The sequence below is a fragment of the Felis catus genome, chromosome A3 (genome assembly GCF_018350175.1).
Source record: "Felis catus isolate Fca126 chromosome A3, F.catus_Fca126_mat1.0, whole genome shotgun sequence".
In the NCBI taxonomy this organism is placed as follows: Eukaryota; Metazoa; Chordata; class Mammalia; order Carnivora; family Felidae; genus Felis; species Felis catus.
The window spans coordinates 52,059,671-52,079,316 of record NC_058370.1 but is presented as its reverse complement, the minus strand read 5'-3'; the positions used below and the strand labels follow the sequence as shown (position 1 = coordinate 52,079,316).

Below are 19,646 nucleotides of genomic sequence, written 5' to 3'. Positions count from 1 at the left end.
TCTCTTTTCAAATATCCTACTTCTGTGTTTTAATTTTAAACAACTGTTAAATGTTTATGATTCCAGGGGCGCCTGGGTGGCGCTCAGTCAGTTAAGCATCTGATTGTTGTTTGCAGCTCAGTTCATGATCTCACACTTTGTGGGATCAAGCCCTGCATCTGGCTCTGTGCTGACAGTGTGGAGCCTTCTTGGGATTCTCTCTCTGTCTCTCTCTGCCCCTCTCCCACTTGTGTGCACTCTCTCTCTCTCAAAATAAATAAATAAAAATTAAAAAAATAATAAATATTAATGATTCCAAAAAATATTTATCTTTTAATTTTGTCTGTATTGGAAGGTAGTGATCAGGGCAGTAATAAAAACAACATGTTCAAACAATCATGTTGGTGGTATTGCTTGCCACCCCTAACACCCCCAGGAGTTGAGGTGCTGTTTCTGCTTCCATGTGTCTCTTGAGAGTAAGGTCACCTAGCTTGTTGTGTTAAGTCACAGTCCTTAACCTTGTCTAGAATGTAGTACTTTATGTGTGAATAAATGTCCCACAATTCCTGATTTTAAAGACTTGTGAATTACACTAATACTTTTATTTCTGAGCCAGGCACTATACTAGGTATTTCTTTCTCTTTTCTTTTTTCTTTTTTTTTATTTTTTAATTTATTTGGGGAGAGAGATTGCACGCATGAGTGCAAGCAGGGAGGGGCAGAGAGAGAGGGAGAGAGAAAATCCCAAGCAGACTCTGCATTGTCAGTGCAGATCCTGACGCAGGGCTCGATCTCACAAACCAACAAGATGATGACCTGAGCCGAAATCAAGAGTCTGATGCTTAACCAACCAAGTCACCCAGGCGCCCCTATACTAAGTGTTTTGTAGACTGTTATTCTTGTTGTTCTTCTTTCATTTGATTCTCACATAAATCCTGTGAGTTAGATACTTTTTTTCCCAACTTACCTGTGGCCATGATGAGGCTCAGAGACCTTGACCACGGTTAACTAGTGGGGTCGTGGTCAAATCAGGATGTTAACTCATGCCTGCTTGTCTGCACAAACTGGGTTCTCCTCCACTAGGATGCACCAACTCTCATTGAAGTTGAAATGGTTTCCTGGGACTGATATTTTATCATTCTGAGAGATAATGCTCTCTTGTATGTGGCCATCACTACTTTTTCATCCAGTCATTCAGTAAATATTTATGGAAAGCCTACATTGTAGGGTATACTGTGTGGACCACACTATACCCTAGTTCTGGGAGTGAATACAGTTTTCACAGTGATTTGGATAGAACTTGATAATGACTTCCATGCTTCTGTTCCTCATTTTCAGATTAGGAAAATTTAGAGAGGTCAGATAAATGTATGAGTTGTATACAATTAGTGATTTTTGCATTTGGAATTGTAGTTTGCTTCAAAGGGAAATCTGTTTTCATCAGTACTGGTTTTAATGAGTTACCAGTATGTCTAGTCATATTCCAATACATATGAAGAAATATTTGTAAAATGACCAAGTCATTGGTGGCATGAGCAGGCTGTTTAAATGCCATTTCAGAGGGGGATACCCGCTCAGCCCAGAGGTCCTAATGCTAACAATATGTATATAGCCACCATAACAGCTCCCAAATCTAACTTTGTGACATCTCAGCATATCTCCAGTAAAAGGATTATCTTAGTATTTCCCCTAAGAAGGTACTTTTGAGAGTAAAATTGAACCAACAGTTAAAGGGTGATATAATTCTACAAACATTACAAATCAGGATGGACTGGACCAAGAACTAGGAACATGCTGTGCAGCCTTTCTCATTTTGGCATAGTACACATTAAGTTCTTTGTTAATACTTCAGATTTCTTTCTCTCTCCTTAGTTTGAATTTCCCAAATGTATCCTTTTTTTCCTATCACAAAATGCATAACAGGAAAGACCAATTTATAATGAATGATTTAGTAGAAAGATGGTTTACAAAGGGATTTCTTCACTCATTTCCTCTTACACAGAATCATGATTATTCAGGAAGGCTGAACCCTGAGAAGGGAGGTCTGGTTGGGAGGAAGCTTCCCAACTAGATGAGGAGCTTATCTGCTGACCCACTCAGTTCAAAGCAATTTATGACAAACCAGTACAAATCACCAAGTGAAGATTGCCAACATTTGCACTTGCCTTGAAATGAGACTACCAGCTAAGTTTCTAATTCTGAGCTTTCTTTAAAGCAGCAGAATCAAGCCCCACCCTCCTCGAAAGAGAGTCTTCACAGAATTCAAACATAAAACATAAAGCAGAGCTATTTTTGGTTGGAGTTAATCCTCCCCCAGACTGAACAATCCCTGTTCCAGGCAGGTGGCAGCAAGTAGGGTTCTTAGACATTCCGTTTCAACAATAGTAATTAATTAATTATTGAATATTCAATATTCAATATTGAATTAATTAATTCAAATTAATATTTCTTATAAGCTGAGGGTGTTTTAAACCAGTTTTGGGTTGTAACATGCAGTTACCTAGAAAGGTAGTACTTCTGAAAGTTTGATTTTTTCAAATTTCTGATTTCTGATTTTTCATTTTTATCCTAGAGTTTTACTTTGGATCAACTTCTGGCCTTTCTCCTAGGCTTGGATATCAAGCCCATAACTGTGTTTGATCATGTCTATACCTGTAGAAAAGAGGCGCTTGTTGTAGCAAAAGAAATTCTCTTGCATTAAGTCCTCATACAGAATAAGCACAGCCCAGGGTATGCAAAGGGTTTGCATTATGGATGGTTTCAAGGGATCCATTTCTGGATCCTTGTATTTTGGTTTGAGAGAACTAAATTTTTGGATTCTTCTTCCTAAAGTTGATTTCTCTGATAATACATTTGTATTCACAGTAGCACTTGATTTTCCCCCTTCACAAGAGAAAGGAATCTCAAATCTTACTGTGATTAATTGCCCCAGAACACCAATAAAAAGTCATTAGTCAGGAGTCCTCAAACCCATAAGGCTTCTAGTCTTTCCCTGCCTTGTGTATTTTCTTTGTTTTTTTTTTTTTTTAAGTTTTATTTACAGTAAAACGTTGCATTGCGAGTAACTTACTCTGCAGGTATTCACAAGAAGAGCAAACATTTCTAATAAATTTTAACTTGATAAATGAGCAGTGCCTGCAATACAAGTAGTACATGATGCCAAATGTCACATGATCACACCTGAGCCAATGGTTCTTCAAATGTGCTTTGATATACAAGTGCTTTGGAATGCAAGCATGTTTCTGGAACGAATTATGCTTGCAAACCAAGGTTTTACTGATTTATTTTGAGGGAGAGAGAGAGCACGGGTGCACGTAAGTGGGGTGAGGGTCAGAGACAGAGAAAAAGAGAATCCCAAGCAGGCTCCACACTGTTAGCATGGAGCCTGATGCAGGGCTTGATCCCACGAACTGTGAGATCATGACCTGAGCTGAAATCAAGAGTTGGACACCCAACCGACTGAGCCACCCAGGCATCTTGCCTTCTGTATTTTCTTGATAAGGATGAAGCCTAGCTTTAGGAACTGTGCTGGCTGTTCTGGGTTCAGATTTGTAGCAGATTTGGAAATGTAGGGAGTAATCATGACAACTTCCTGTTAAGACTTTGTCTTTTTTTATCTTTAATTTCAAAAGGACTCATCCTTTTTCTTCAGTTTTATTAAAATATGGTCGACAGATAACATTAAGTTTAAGGTGTACAACATGATGACTTCATATGTATATGTATATATTGTAAAATGATAACCACAGTAAGGTTAGCACATCCATCACCTCATATAATTACCTTTTGTGTGTGTGTATGGTGAGAACATTTAAGATCTACTGTCTTAGCAGACTTCAAGCGTGCAATACAGTGTTGTTAACTGTAATCACTGTGCTGTATCTTAGATGCCCAGAATTTACTCATTTTATAACTGGAAGTTTGTACCCCTTGAGCAATATTTCCTCATTTCCCTGATCCCTCCAGGTCCCAGTAACTATCAGACTACTCTGTTTCTAGGAGTTTGGCATTTTTAAATTCCACACATAAGTGAGATCACACAGTATTTGTCTTTCTCTGCCTGACTTAATTCTTTCAGCATAATGCCCTCCAGGTTTGTCCATGTTGTTGCAAATAGCAGGATTTCCAGGGCATATGGGTCGCTCAGTTAAGCATCCAACTTCAGCTTAAGTCTTGATCTCATGGTTTGTGAGTTTAAGCCCCATATCGGGTTTTTTTTTTTTTTTTTAATTTTTTTTTCAACGTTTTTATTTATTTTTGGGACAGAGAGAGACAGAGCATGAACGGGGTAGGGGCAGAGAGAGAGGGAGACACAGAATCGGAAACAGGCTCCAGGCTCTGAGCCATCAGCCCAGAGCCTGACGCGGGGCTCGAACTCACGGACTGCGAGATCGTGACCTGGCTGAAGTCGGACGCTTAACCGACTGCGCCACCCAGGCGCCCCCCATATCGGGTTTTGCCCTGACAGTGAGGAGCCTGCCTGGGATTCTCCTTCTCTCCTGTCTCTGCCCCTTACATTCCCCTTCTTTCTCAAAATAAATGAATGAATGAATGAATGAATGAATAAATAAATAAATAAATAAATAAATAACTAGCTAGCTAGCTAGCATGATTTCCTTCCTATTTATGGCTGAGTGGTATTTCATTGTATATGTATATCACAGGATTTATCCTTTTAAAGGGAGATGTCTGTGAGAGCAAAGCATAGAGCATTGGTAAGAAATTATGAACATGATGCGTATATGTTAGGAGCCAGAGCCAAAACAGAAGTCTGTGACTCTCACAAGGCACTGAGAGCCTAAACAGCTTGACCCAGGCCACACAGCCAGTCACTGGTTTAGCCAGAATTTAAACTCAGGCATTCTGGATCTATGGTCAGTGTTCTTAACTTCCACTCTATGCTACCTATTTGAATCACGTCTTAAAAGACTTACTCAAATTGCAACCAATCCTATTTTTTTTTTTCTACCTTCTGCTAGCAAATATAGTATATATGCTAACTGCTGGACTCATTTTGTTTTTGTCTTAGGCAATATGTCTTTCTCTTTCATTAAATACAAACTAAAAGTTGAATGTTTCTTTTTTTTTTTTTTTCTCATTAAACTATGTTTTAATGGTCTCCAAATTCTGTGACAGATTTTTTTTTGGTTGTTTCCATTAAAAAGAACTGATTTTAAAAATTATAATAAACCTGCCACACACACATAAGTGGCACACAAAACATTCTGTTTTCCTACTAAAAATGTTGTGATGCATTGTTGTCATTAACCAGTCTTTGCTATTATACCTACATGGCCAGGGGCACATGGGTGGTTCAGTTGGTTGAGTATCTGACTTTGGCTCAGGTCATGACCTCATGGTTCTTGAGATCAAGACCTGCATCAGGCTTGCTGCTGTCAGCACAGAGCCAGCTTTAAATCCTCTATTCCCCTCTTTCTCTGCCCTTCCCCTGCTCACACTCTTTCAAAAATAAAAATAAATTAAAAATAAAAAATAAATCTTTAAAAAAAAGAATAAAGCTACATGGCCAGTTGACACCAACAGTTCTGAGCCCAGTCTTTCAACATGGATTAAGACTAGGGTAGCCGAGGGGGCGCCTGGGTGGCTCAGTCGGTTAAGTGACTGACTTCGGCTCAGGTCATGATCTCACAGTTCATAGGTTTGAGCCCCACATCAGGCTCTGTACTGAACGCTTGCTTGGAGCCTGGAGCCTGCTTCAGATTCTGTGTCTCCTTCTTTCTCTGCCCCTCCCCTGCTTATACTCTGTCTCACTCTGTGTCTCAAAAATAAATAAATATAAAAAAAAATTAAACAAAAGACTAGGGTAGCTGATAAAAAAGTTTATCGGTTCCAACTAAATCAGTGGAGTTGTTTCTGAGTCTTTATATTTGATTTCTCTCTTTTTTTTAAATTTTTTAATGTTTATTTTTGATAGAACACAAAGGGAAGAAGAGAAGAGAGACAGGGAGACACAGAATCTAAAGCAGGCTCCAGGCTCTGAGCTGTCAGCACAAAGCCCAACGCAGGGCTCGAACCCACAGACCATGAGATCATGACCTGAGCTGAAGTCAGTCACCCAACCAACTGAACCACCCAGGCACCCCTTGATTTCTTTTTTTAATTACTGCTAAAAGCTAAACATCTGATTTCTATATATGTTTGTAACATCCAATAAAGGAACATATTTACTTCATAAATAACTTCCGGTTGGGGCTACCCACAGTGCATTATGACAGAGAACTGGGTAATATAGCATATCAATTTATGATTATCTGTTTGTAACTTCTGAAAACAGATTCATTACATTAATTTAAAAATTTTTAAAAAAACGGGGGTATCCAACCTGGGTGGCTCACCCACCCAGGTGGGTGTCCAACTTCCGCTCAGGTCATGATCTCACGGTTCATGAGTTTGAACCCCACATTGGGCTCTGTGCTGACAGCTCAGAGCCTGGAGCCTATTTCGGATTCTGTGTCTCCCTCTCTCCCTGCCCCTTCCCTGCTCATGCTCTGTCTCTCAAAAATAAACATGAATTAAAATTTTTTTTAAAAAACAGATTCATTAAACGTATTAGAGTTCATCCATTTGAATTTCAAAATGAAGTAAGCCTTTTTCTGGCACAAAATAAATCTACTTGGGCTGGTCTGCAGATTAAGCTATAGTGGATATGTTCAATAAATTGAGCTAAATCTGCAGCTAATTTCCACAATTGACCAAATTTAGTTGACTACTGCTACATCACTAAAAATGGATTTTGATAGTCAAACAATATGCAATATGTGAACATTGTAAGGAGTTCAAAGATTCAAAGGGAGACATGCTATAATTCTCACGACTTATTTATGTGAAGAGGGTAAAAAGCAGCCCCCAAAATAGAAATTCATATTGAACTCTCACATTGGTAAGTCCTATTTATCTGTGGATACATGGAATAATTGTGAGAGGAAGGGGAGCCCTGCTTATCTCATTAAGAGACACTTTTCTTTTTTTTTTTTTTAATTTTTTAATGTTTATTTATTTTTGAGAGATAGAGTGTGAGCAGTGGTGTGGCAGAGAGAGGGAGACACAGAATCCAAAGCAGGCTCCAGGCTCTGAGCTGTTAGCACAGAGCCTGATGCAGGGCTACAACTCATGAACTGTGAGATCATGACCTGAGCTGAAGTCTGGTGCTTGCTTAACCAATTGAGGTACCCAGGTGCTCCACGATAGGCTTTTTAAGTAAACAAATAGTAGAAAGTAAAATTTGACATTTGTACACATATTCATGTTTTAACTATTTGTGTACTAATAATTATAATGATAACTTAATCCAGAATAAAAAGAATGTTTTTAGCTTTTAGAGTTCATGGGTTCAGGTAGTAAAACAAATTTTAAAGTTTTGTTATATACGTTTTAATTGCCGAGAAGTATGGTAGGGTGATCTGTTAAAGACTTCAGTATGGAATTTAGGAAAAAATATCATACCAGGATAAAACTTTGTGGGAAATGAAATGGAAATAGTTCAAGGAGAGAAGTAGAGGATGTGAATTTTCCAACTATTAAAATAGAATTAAAAAAAATTTTTTTTAACGTTTAGTTTTTGAGAGACAGAGAGAGATAGGGCATGAATGGGGGAGGAGCAGAGAGAGAGGGGGAGACACATAATCCAAAGCACAGAGCCCGACGTGGGGCTCAAACCCATGAACTGCAAGATCATGACCTGAGCCAAAGTCAGACGCTTAACTGACTGAGCCACCCAAACGCCCCTAAAACAGAGAATTTTTAATGGGTTTTGGCCTCATTTTAAAATGTTTAGATCTAAAATATACTAAACTATCTACCCTTTGTAAATATTTAAGTTTATAATACAACATTTCAGATATCAACGTAAAAAAAGTGGGAAACGGTTTGTGTATATATGTGTATTTTCTAGGGAGAGGAGTCCACCGCTCTCATTAGACTCCTAAAGGTGAGTCTGCAAGCCAGAAAATAGTTCATCATTGTTAGAGGGAGTTCACTGTACTCTGGAGCCATAGTACCAGTTGTTGAGTATATCTTTCCTGTACCCACATGCAGGTAGGTGTAGGGAAAGTACAAAAGTACATCTGCTTTTAAACATCTCAGTAGAATTATAATTCTTAGGGCAGAGCTCTTAGTTCAAAAACATCTTTCCATATGTCTCCACAGAATAATTATATTCATCCTGTGATTGTTTCATCTGTACAAGCTGATGGTACTTTCTATTTCAGTTTGAAGGAAGGAAGTACTGTGAACATGACTTTCAGATGCTCTTTGCTCCTTGCTGTCATCAGTGTGGTAAGTTTTACTGCTGAATAGCAGAGTAAAAAGTGAGTCTCAAAATTATGTCAATGGTGGAAATGGTGTTTAGTGCTTATTATAAATAGCATTCAGGTACTTTATACATCCTTTTCCTTATCATTAATATGTAACAAACTGGAAGAGTATCAAAACCCAGAGAGAAATGTTTTTTAAGGACACCTAGTGTAAAGTTTTTTGGGGATTGATTAGGACTTTTATTAGATGATCCTTTGGAATATTCTTGTCCCCTGTTAATTCAGCCTTTACTCGCTTTTGAGGTTGCCAAGAGAGAGACAGAGAAAACATTGGAGGGGTGCTTCACATGCTTAAGGATTGCTGTGTGTAACACAAGTGTTTAACTTGCTTGCATTTTAGCCACCTCATGGGTTGCTAGCAGCTTTACTGGAGAGTCTCCAGAAATTGGAGAAACTGAGTAGAATGTTCTAAAGTTTAGTGAAAGAAGAAATTAAGTATAGGCTACAAGAAAATGTGCTGTGTCAGCAATGACCAGAAATAAACAAAAGGCATTTGAGAGAGCCCAGTGTATCATTGAGAAAAGGAAAATCAGATTCAGAGATGTGATAAGACAGCCCAAAAATTTGACCACAGAATCAAAACTAAGGACTCAGATGAAATAGAGTTTTTTCCTAATGCAGTGCTTACTGTGGTCGATATGTATGTAGAAAGTCCCTAGTTGTGGAGAAAGGTTTAAATGTGTTCTTTTTCCTTGCGTCTTTTGCCTTACTGCTTTCAGCAATAAGACGCACCCTGGACATCCTTTGTGTGTTCCTTTCCCATAGGTGAATTCATCATTGGCCGAGTTATCAAAGCCATGAATAACAGCTGGCATCCTGAGTGCTTCCGCTGTGACCTCTGCCAGGAAGTTCTGGCAGATATTGGATTTGTCAAGAATGCTGGGAGGTAGGAGTTTTCCATCCTTGTTAGGTGTGGGTGGAGAAGTAACTACTGCAAGGTCATGCCTGTTTTCCCCTAGGGCTGTGAGAAGGTGCTTTCAGGCACTGCAGGTATGGGGACTGCAGCCTGTATTGGCTCATCTGGCGGCTGTTAGGAGAGGACCCTAGAATTTGTGTCCCTGGGCCAACAAAAGGGAGATACGTAGTTAAGATGGAGTTTCTTAAAGATCAGTTGGATTACTTGGGTTGGAATAAATAAATTTTCATGTAAAAAATAGTGGCTTGATTCTGCTGTTAAGCCAAGTGTGATTTTTTTTTAAATTATTCACTTCTGTTCAGAGACATGAGAAGCATATTTCTTTTTAACTATTAGAACCTCAGATTTTAAACTTAAGTTTCTAAAAAAGTGTTGGCTCTGTTTAGACATCTATGTCGCCCCTGTCATAATCGTGAGAAAGCCAGAGGCCTTGGAAAATACATCTGCCAGAAATGCCACGCCATCATCGATGAGCAACCGCTGATATTCAAGAATGACCCTTACCATCCAGACCATTTCAACTGTGCCAACTGCGGGTACTGCAATTTCTTCCCTTTTTATTGCACAAATCGTGGAAATAAAGTAAAACATCACTTTTTTTCTGTATCTTTTACTCCAGCACACCAGATTGTTTTTCTCCACCTTGTAATCTGGAACATTTTAAACCTATAAAGAAGTCAAGAGACTAATACAAAGAATACCTACATACCCATCATTGAGTTTCATCACTTAACATTTTGCCACATTTGAGTGTGTGCAGCACACTCTCCCCACACCCTGTGTGTGTGTACATATAACATATATACATATACCTTTAGTATTCAGTTAGTGGTAAAATTCAGTTATCCCAAAAACTGTTTTGATCACTGTGCTTTTTCAATACAGGATTTAAAAAAAAAAAAAAACCTTTAAAAAGTCTTCTCTTTGTACATATATAACTTTTACAGTTGTAATACTTAGGGTATTATCTTAAAATATCTTAAACTACATTTATTTAATTTCATTTACTTCTAAAGGGATTTTTTTTCTTCAAAGACTCATAAATTGTTCAGCTATGATTTTTTAAATTTGCTATCTAAAAATTTAACGGGAAAAGTTACTTTACTATAATCAGTTTGAACATACATGCTAAATTATAGTGGGGGTGGACAGAGATAAGGTAAGGTAAAGATCAAGAAAACAGCTTTGTGCTATGAGTATAGCCACCTCATTTATTTTGGGATTATCAGTTTGTACCTTATTTCATTTTCTTGCCTATTTCCCTTTGGTGGAATTTTTCTCTGTTCATTTGTCATTAGTACTTCTGGAGAATTACTTAAAACAGATGAAATGTAAACAAGTCCATTTGGCTAATTAGGGCCACCTCTGCCTAAATGTTAATATTGATGCAGGAGACTGAAAAGAATAGTGAACTTAAGCATTTGTGGGAAGGAAGGTTCTGGGCATTTCTTTTATTTTCTGTTAACCTGTAACTTAAAAGCTGGTGACAGTTTAAATAATTGTTAGTAAATGGAGCTAATCTCTAACTTTAGACCTCAGTTATTTTGTAAAGATAACATCTGCAAGTCTGTCCCAAGCACTGTGATGATTCTTCTCTAGCTTTTTCAGGAAGACAAAAGGACTATCATGTGATCATAGACAAGGAAGTGATAAATATGACCAATGTGATTGATGGTATATATCTGACTTGTTTGTACATTTTATCATTATTGCTTGACATTGATGTTTTGATAGGAATCTGAAACCGGTTCAAGCCTATTAATTTAGGTTACTGTGAGCACTACTAAGAGTGGGGAAAAGAAGGTTATGGGGATTGTTATAGTGAGATCTTCAAAAACCTGCTAAAAAGTATGTCAGTCTCCTCAGTTGCCTATTTTTCTCTCTCAGTAGTAGTATTCAGTTGGATATATTTCTCATGGACAGGAAGGAGCTGACTGCTGATGCCCGGGAGCTGAAAGGAGAGCTGTACTGTCTGCCGTGCCATGATAAAATGGGGGTCCCCATCTGTGGCGCTTGTCGACGGCCCATTGAAGGGCGCGTGGTGAATGCTATGGGCAAGCAGTGGCATGTGGAGGTGAGTCGTAAATGGTGGAAGGGTTAACTAGTACTTTTGAATTTCATTTCCATCATTCAGAGGTGCTGGCAAGATTAGGAAATTCTAAAGATTAAATACGGACATTTTCAAGACAAATGACGTTGTAGAAAATTAAGAATACAGAATATACACACTTTTGTGATCTCTCAGTAATGATATAGGGTGTGCTTTTTTGTTCTTAAATCCTTCTCGAGGCAGGAGTGTCATGGTCCATTTCCAGCAGCAGCCCCTCCCTTATAGATGATATTAACATGTTGACCTCTTTTCTCATCCTGTGTTGTTTAAAAAGGCTGTGTCTTAAAGTAACGTGTCAAAAACTCAAGACACCTGAATTAAGTTAAGACTGAAAGTGTCCCAGGGTTACCCCTGGCCAAATGAAATAACTACCTCAAACTTTCATGTACCTTCTCTGAGAATAATTTAACTTTGGGGTTTTACTTTATTAAATAAATAAAATATGGCAGCTCAAAAATTACCTCTAGCAATTTTTTTCAGCATTTTGTTTGCGCCAAGTGTGAAAAGCCATTTCTTGGACATCGACATTATGAAAGGAAAGGCCTGGCATATTGTGAAACCCACTATAACCAGGTATTGATCATACTTATTGGATAACTAGATATACTTTTATAAGTTTGAGCTTAATATTTTAGCTACAAGGAAAGCTCTTGGAAAATGTACATTGGACTATAGATTTTATTTTTTAATGTTTTACTTGGGAAATAATTTCAGAGTCAACAGAAAGGTTGTAAAATAAAAATATGAAGAATACCTATGTACCTTTTACTTCATCATTTGCATTGGCGCACTCTCTGTAAAAACACACACTTAATAAATGCACAGATCTTCATATACAAATGTATGTATTCATATATACACACATTTTTTTCTGAAGTATTTCAGAAGTTCATCATGGCCCTTTACCCCTAAATACTTCAGTTTTTATTTCCCAAGAATATGGAGTGGTCTCACATAATCATAGTTAATCAGTATTGATATAATACTTTATTATATTTATTCCAATTTTGTCACTTGAACCCATAATGTCATTGAATCATTTTTTTCCACTTCAGTACTAGAGCCAGTCTAGGGTTGTCATTTCCTTTAGCCTCCTTAAATCTGGGACATTTCCAAAGCCATTTTCTGGGTTCTGATAGTGATGAAAAGTAAATTATCTTCATTGTAAAAAGTAAAAACTAGTCAATGCACTTTACTCATTTTCTCTAATAAGGGTAAATTCTGGATCTAGGTAGCCAGCTGTTTATTTTTAAGTGGTAGAAAGAACTGAAACTGTGTTAAATGTTTGGTGTTCTAAACCTTAGTTCTAACATGTCTTGAATTTTTACCACTTTTTTTTTCATTTTCAGCTATTTGGTGATGTTTGTTTCCACTGTAACCGTGTTATAGAAGGTGATGGTAAGTATCTGTAGGGATTTTATATGGCATAATTTTGTGTCAAAATTATGACACAAAAACAGAAAGAGATTGATTACTATTTGTCATTTGACCATTATCAGTTACTTTTTCTTTGGCATATTTCTCAAGTAATTCATAGCAGAGATGATAATATCGTACAAGTTGGATTTGTTACTCCTTCATGACAATACTTTAGGGCAGTGCCTCAGGCTTGTTACAGTATGTATTGTGTGAACCATTCATGGCCAACCTTGAGATCTGTTTCTATTTCCATGCCCTGGATTTATAGAACTTGGAAGCTGTAGAGCAGTGTTTATTAGGAACAGCTTAATCTGCCTTGGTAGTTAGCAAGAGTCACTTTAACCCTGCAGATGCTAAAACCTGGCAGTTTTCTGTAGACATTTCTAGCACTTACCAGCCTTGTATTGTAAGTAGGCAGGGCTGATTAACTGGGACAGAAAGGAAGCAGCTGTGTTTGCTAATAGCCACTAGCACAGTTTTGCCAGAAACTTCCTGGCAAAGTTTTAAACATTCCTGTTTTCAACATGCTTCGTGTTTCTCGTCAGAAAACCCAACCTGGGAAATACTTTGTGAAACACTGCCCATGATGCAGTTTGCAAAAGGATTACTTCAGGAGAGCAATCTTTAGTGCCATAGAAAATAAAACTTAGCTCCCTCCTATGTGACATAGTGGTCAGGTGAAAGAAGCTGTCAAAGGAAGCTCTCCTTTTTGTCAGCTATGGAAGACAGGCAAATAAGTTAACGTCTGGATTGTTTTTGTTTTTGTTTTAACTTTTTTTTTAAACTTTTTTATTTATTTTTGGGACAGAGAGAGACAGAGCATGAACGGGGGAGGGGCAGAGAGAGAGGGAGACACAGAATCGGAAACAGGCTCTAGGCTCTGAGCCATCAGCCCAGAGCCTGACGCGGGGCTCGAACTCACGGACCGTGAGATCATGACCTGGCTGAAGTCGGACGCTTAACCAACTGCGCCACCCAGGCGCCCCATGGATTGTTTTTTAATTACTTATCTAGTCTATATTTCTTTGTTGGGCCAGTGGTAGTGGAGACTGTGCTGGTAGGCAGGGCCTGTGCCAGAAAAGCTCATCTGAGTGACGTAATGCATGTTAAATACACACCGCACCATGCACAGAGTGAGAGGGCGGGCTTTGGCGGGAAGGTATGGTACATACTGTTTATGTGCCTCACAGGATACTCTAAAGGGAAGAAGAAAAGTTTTAACTATAAATAAAGATTGAAAAAGGCAATGGTAATCTTCCTTAAGATGAACCCTACAGTCATGGAAGACATTAAGTGCTCAGTTTTTTTAATAATGTGAAAAAATAGCCTTTAATTAATTTATTAATTGGATTGATTCAGTAAACATTAATTAATGGCACTGAGATTTTTAGTCCTGTGATTCTTTTGCAAAAAAGCCTCTCAGAACCTCTTCTAAGTGTTGTGGAGGCACCCTTAGCTCTGTTTGAGTTGAGGATGTCAGCTCTGCCACTTTGAACGCCAAAGTGTGTGACCATGTGTCTTTGCTCTTTCTCCAGTGGTCTCTGCTCTGAATAAGGCCTGGTGTGTGAACTGTTTTGCCTGTTCTACCTGCAACACTAAATTAACACTCAAGTAAGTCTGCGGTTTAGTCCCGTGTGAATCCTAAGACCAAAACTTTAGGTTAACATTTTTTTAAATAGAGTATTTTTAAAAATAATTATCTGATTCCTTATTCTTTCTATTTAGTCCTCTGAATGTAACGGTTCTTCCTTTAATTGTTTTATGTTGTTTCTTCTATTCCTTCTTTGTCCTGCTCAAAGGGATAAGTTTGTTGAAATTGATCTCAAACCAGTCTGCAAACACTGTTATGAAAAAATGCCAGAAGAATTTAAGAGGCGACTTGCCAAACGGGAGAGAGAAGCAAAGGATAAGGACAAGCAGAAAAAGAAAAAGCCAGTCTGTTTGTAAACTTTTCTGTCCCTTCTATCATCATTTTCACTACTTTCTTCTTTGGTTAGTCCTTTAGAATGTGTTTTGTTCTCTTTTTGTCTCTTGCTTTTTTGTTGTCTCTTCCTTTTGGCATATGTTTGTAGCCGCCAGAGATGGAAATACAAGTAGTTGTCCTCTGTAGAGCTGGGCCTTTTGGGTAATTACTAAGATTCTTCTTTTTTTTTTTTAAGTAGATTCAAAGGGAAGAATTCCAATCTCTATTTAGTAGATATTAGGGAAAGTTTTAAAGTATTTTTCTCTGATAATTGCAGCTTTTAAAATCCTGGTTTTCAGTTTCTTTGCCTAAAATGATTTAATTGATAAACTCCAATCATCACATGTTCTAAGTTCTACATTAAGTTAAATCCTTTCAGCATGTTTCATATCTAAGCAAAGACCATCTACTGTACATAATAAGAGCTCTAATGTCTTTGGTGTATGTAATCTGCTTTCACAGAGTACCCATATGCTACTGTTTATGGATTCATTTTCTTGATGTTTTCAAAGCCTACTTACTTTATTCCTGATTTTTATGGGAAATATTTCAATCTTTGAAATTCTGTTGAATTCCTAGCATGATTGTCCTTTTTTCTTCATGGTTATCACTGTGTTCTGCACTCCAACGAAAGTTTTTTATTGTTCCAGTTCTCGTGTTTCCTTCTATAAAGAGGAATTAAAATTCAAATATAAATTAAAACAATTGAAGGTTTGCTTAGCAGTATCTCTGAAAGCAATGATAATTTATTTCCCTCATTAAAAAAAATGGCAGTTTTAATAGCTTTTGTTCTAAGAAGTCTTTGGGAGAATATTGTAACTCATTAGTACTATTTAAATCAAATTGTCAATGGAAAAATAAGATCATTTGAATTTCTATCAGCATCAAGAGCTCTGTGAAAAATAGCTAGAGAATAATTTCCATGTAATGCTGTAAAATAAAAGATTTTTCATTTTAAATATAGTAGGAATTAACTTTGTTATTAACCTTATTCTTTAAAATTACATCACCTGATTTAATCATTTGTCATAGATAACAAAGTACCACTAAATTTGTTCCAGAAATGCTGCCTAAATACAAGTTAGGAAAATGCAAAAGTTACAAGGTTGTGCATATACTCAGTTCACAGTTTAGTACCCTCGATTTCAACAGTAATGAGCGATTGTAATGGTATTACCAAGTGGAAATGCATGACAGATACTTAGGAGGCTGTCTAGAAACCTGTGCTCTCCAAAACTGTTTTACAAACAAATTGATAGATAATGTGTATTGCTCTAGCTTTTAAAACATTGAGTTCTCCATACAGCTAACCATTCACAAAATGGAACCACAGGCAATCTATTTCATTTCTGTTTTTTAAGAGTGATTAAAAACATTCTTATATCTCCCCTACCAACTTTTCTGTCAGACAACCAACCAAAAAACCATTATGATTTCAGATTTTTTTGAAGATAATTTTTTTGGTGCCGGAGGTAGGAGGCAAATCATTTCATGCAAGGAAAGATAAAACCTATAGCTCCCTAATTTAAAATACTAAGTACAATGATATTGCCTTCAACAAAGAGAAAGTCATTCACATTACAAAAATACAACTCCTGGCTTTTAATAACTGTTCTTTAAAGTATTCTTGTGGTACATTAACATGTGATTGACTTTACTTACCTAAATTATATTGACATTAGATTTCCTGTATACATGTGAGCACGGACTAAAATGTAATGTACATTCTGTATTAAACAGAGAGATGTATAAGATCAATTTATAAGGACAATTTTTTTTCCATGGTATTATAATTTTTTTACATCTCCACAATGACAAGAATTAAGATTAGAATTCATTTTTTGCTATGAATATTAATGTCACCATATTGTATCTTCATTTACTTCAGTAAAATTACCTCACATTATTTATATATCTGTATTAAATACCTTTCTACTGATTTCTTTTATTATTGTTACTGTCTTTAGGAATAAATTTGTGGAGTTTGACATGAAGCCAGTCTGTAAGAAGTGCTATGAGAAATTTCCGTTGGAGCTGAAGAAAAGACTTAAGAAACTAGCTGAGACCTTAGGAAGGAAATAACTTCCTTTCTTTTGTTTTTTCTCTTCTGTGCAAAGAAAAGAGATTACCAACATTAGTTGACTTGGTCCACCCTGTTTAAAGCTGTATCTCAAAATAATTGAGAGTGAAGAGGGCCTATATGAATGGTTTTCTTTATCTCCTTTTTTTCATTAAAAAAGAAAAAAAGCTTGTGTAATCATATTTAAAACACAGATGAGATCATGATGCTTTTGTTAAATACCCTATCAGTTTGTTGAAATGTAGACTATACTTAACAGCAAAAACACATGGTTAAATGTTACATGTTAATCAAGGTCCAAAAAAATTAATTTAACTTTTAAAAATGAAAATAGGGAGTCAGCTTTCACATGACTCAGATACAATAGAAACATTATTTTACTTTGTATTTGAAAGAAAATAAATTCCAACAGCTGTTGGGGAGGATATAAGGAAGAAAAATAACCAACCAAGAAAAACAAATCTTGTAGAATGTTAGTATGTTTATCAAACTAGTAGTTATAAAATGAATATACACATTACTAAGACAAGAAACAAGTGCATTCAAAACTACTTGATTTCATTTTTTGTTAAATTCAATAATTACTATGCTTAGTTTTATATTTTGTTCTCCTTGTGAAACTCTTCCTTCATACAGTTACTTAACATAGTAGTTATAGCTAGCTAATAGTATGCCTTTTTAAATTTTTTGCAAAAAAAAATTTATACTAGACATTTGAAAATTCAGTACACTTTACAATATTGGAAAAAATGAAGTATTTTTTAATGGATTACAGCAATTATGCTTCTAAGCTTAAGGTCAAAGATGTAGTCTTAGAATAGGACACAAAATTAAATTTTATGTAGCTTAGAATGTATCGCTTAAAAACAAGTGAATTTATATGTATTGGTCTTCTTGCCTTTATAACCATGCTGACTAATATCTGTGCTTCATACATAATCAAACTTGCCTTGCCTTAGAAACATACTTAATTCAGGAATCCTAGCTGTTTCATGCAATACCAAAAATAAGTGCATTGATTGAGATTTGTAAACCCAAATTCATTTGCCACCACTAAGATGAGATTTTTTTTCCTCTCCTTTTTTTGGGAAACACATTGAAATTAATTTTTGTCATTTTATTAAAAGAATGATATTGATATGTGTTTCAAGTTTTTCATTTCAAATCTCATAATTGGATTTTATTTAAGTAGGAGGTAAAAATGACATTTTTAAATTGGAAGGGGATGTTTAAATGTCAATTTTAGATCAAAAGTAGTGAATCATTCTACTTTATAAAATGTTTTTTAAAAGTTTATCCTGAAGTTTCTAGACCATTCTTTCTTGGCAAACTTGTTTGCAATGCAAATTTTGTGAGCAATTGTTAAATGTTGCTGCTGCTATTTTTCATTTAAAAGTAAGTTCCCAAGACAGACTTCTAAGGAGGAAAGTATTGTTTTTTTAAAAAATTGCTGAAATACTGTTTTGCCATTAAAAAAAAAAAAAAAAATCTCAGGATGCTACTCACTCTGCCATTAAAGCATTAAAGTATGCATGTATTTTTTAAAAGTTTGTGCATGCACTTTACAAGAGTAAATTCTATCTTGGTTTTCAGATAACTTATAACCAATTATTTTTTAGTGTTCTTTTAGAGTTCAAAGAATTATCAATGATTGAAAATAAACAATATATAGTTTAAGACTGTATATACTCAGAAGTTTAAAACAGTCTTTGCATTGGACAGTAAGAATCAAAATCCCTCTGTGTGCCTTTGTCAGCTAATATGTAACCAGCAAGGAAAACCTTGAAAGTATTTATTAAATACTATACTATGGATATAGGCCAAATAGTATAGGCTTTGGCAGTTTGGGGTCTTGATGCTAAATTCTCAAATACCCCTATGGCAGAAATAAGGAACAGAAGAGCAACCATTTACCCATAGTCTTAATCATTTTGAAGATGCATGAACTCAGCTCAGCTTGTTTACATATCTTACACAGCCAGGCCTCTCCTGTAGCCAGATGTCCCACTACTGTCTTTGCCCACTCTTTTAAAATAAGAATTGGTATTTCCTGGAAGTTCTAGTACTCTAGGGTATTTTGTCTAGATGCAATACTTCCTTCCTTGATAAGGGACATCATTGGAGCCCTTACCTGTGGGAAAGGAAGAGGAAGTCGAAAAGTTGCAAGTGGAATAGAAGACTTGGTTGAGTTCATAATACTTTTCATGGGGTTTTCCCTGGCTGTGGAAAAACTCAGGCTAGTAAGCATTTCTCTGTTTAAAGTCCTACAAGGCAATTTGAAATAATTCATTGTTCTTGCCTAATTTCTAAGTGCTCTTTTTCATACCAAGCCTAACATAATTGGGGGAAATGTCTGGGTACAAGTAAAACATTCTTTGGATCATGTTCAAAGCCTTATTAATATTGTACCTAAAATGATAGGTCATTTTGCCTCACTTGCCAAAATAGCCATTTCTAAGTTAAGGAAATTTTGAGGTAGGCTTACAGCATTATTGTTATATTTCATTTTAGAATGTAAGCTCGATGGCAGGGACACTATATTGTTAATTATGTTTTTGTATAGCAACCATTGCAGTATACTCTTGGTGCTTAATAAATGTTCATAATTATTAAGAGTAATCCTATTGCACATCGTTTCATTTGAATGACTTTGAGACCTAGAACTATGAGAAGATAGGACTAATGTTTAAGAAAACAGCTGGTGAGGGGGTGGTCCCTGGCTGGCCCAGGTAGTGGCACATGCAACTCCTGATCTTGGGGTTGTGAGTTTGAGGCCCACGTTGGGTGTAGAGATTACTTAAAAAAATAAAATCTCTAATAAGAAAACTGTTTGGAAACAACTTCAGT

The 19,646-nt window shown here is 36.4% G+C and overlaps 1 protein-coding gene across 7 annotated transcripts in view; it reads left to right on the top strand.

Moving 5' to 3' along the window:
* Positions 1–19,418, top strand: part of LIMS1 (LIM zinc finger domain containing 1) — a 156,622-nt gene extending 137,204 nt beyond the window's left edge. For 5 of the 7 annotated variants that reach the window (XM_045053981.1, XM_045053980.1, XM_023251535.2 and 2 more), the window contains 9 exons: positions 8,207–8,273; positions 9,077–9,197; positions 9,614–9,763; positions 11,151–11,301; positions 11,818–11,910; positions 12,687–12,735; positions 14,292–14,367; positions 14,556–14,748; positions 16,687–19,418. In XM_045053981.1, the coding sequence (XP_044909916.1) occupies positions 8,207–8,273; positions 9,077–9,197; positions 9,614–9,763; positions 11,151–11,301; positions 11,818–11,910; positions 12,687–12,735; positions 14,292–14,367; positions 14,556–14,703 (855 nt within the window). In that variant the 3' untranslated portion in view covers positions 14,704–14,748; positions 16,687–19,418. The remainder of the gene's footprint in view (positions 1–8,206; positions 8,274–9,076; positions 9,198–9,613; positions 9,764–11,150; positions 11,302–11,817; positions 11,911–12,686; positions 12,736–14,291; positions 14,368–14,555; positions 14,749–16,686) is intronic. The other 2 variants (XM_003983862.6, XM_003983861.6) reach the window with 1 other exon arrangement.
* Positions 19,419–19,646: the final 228 nt, after the last annotated feature.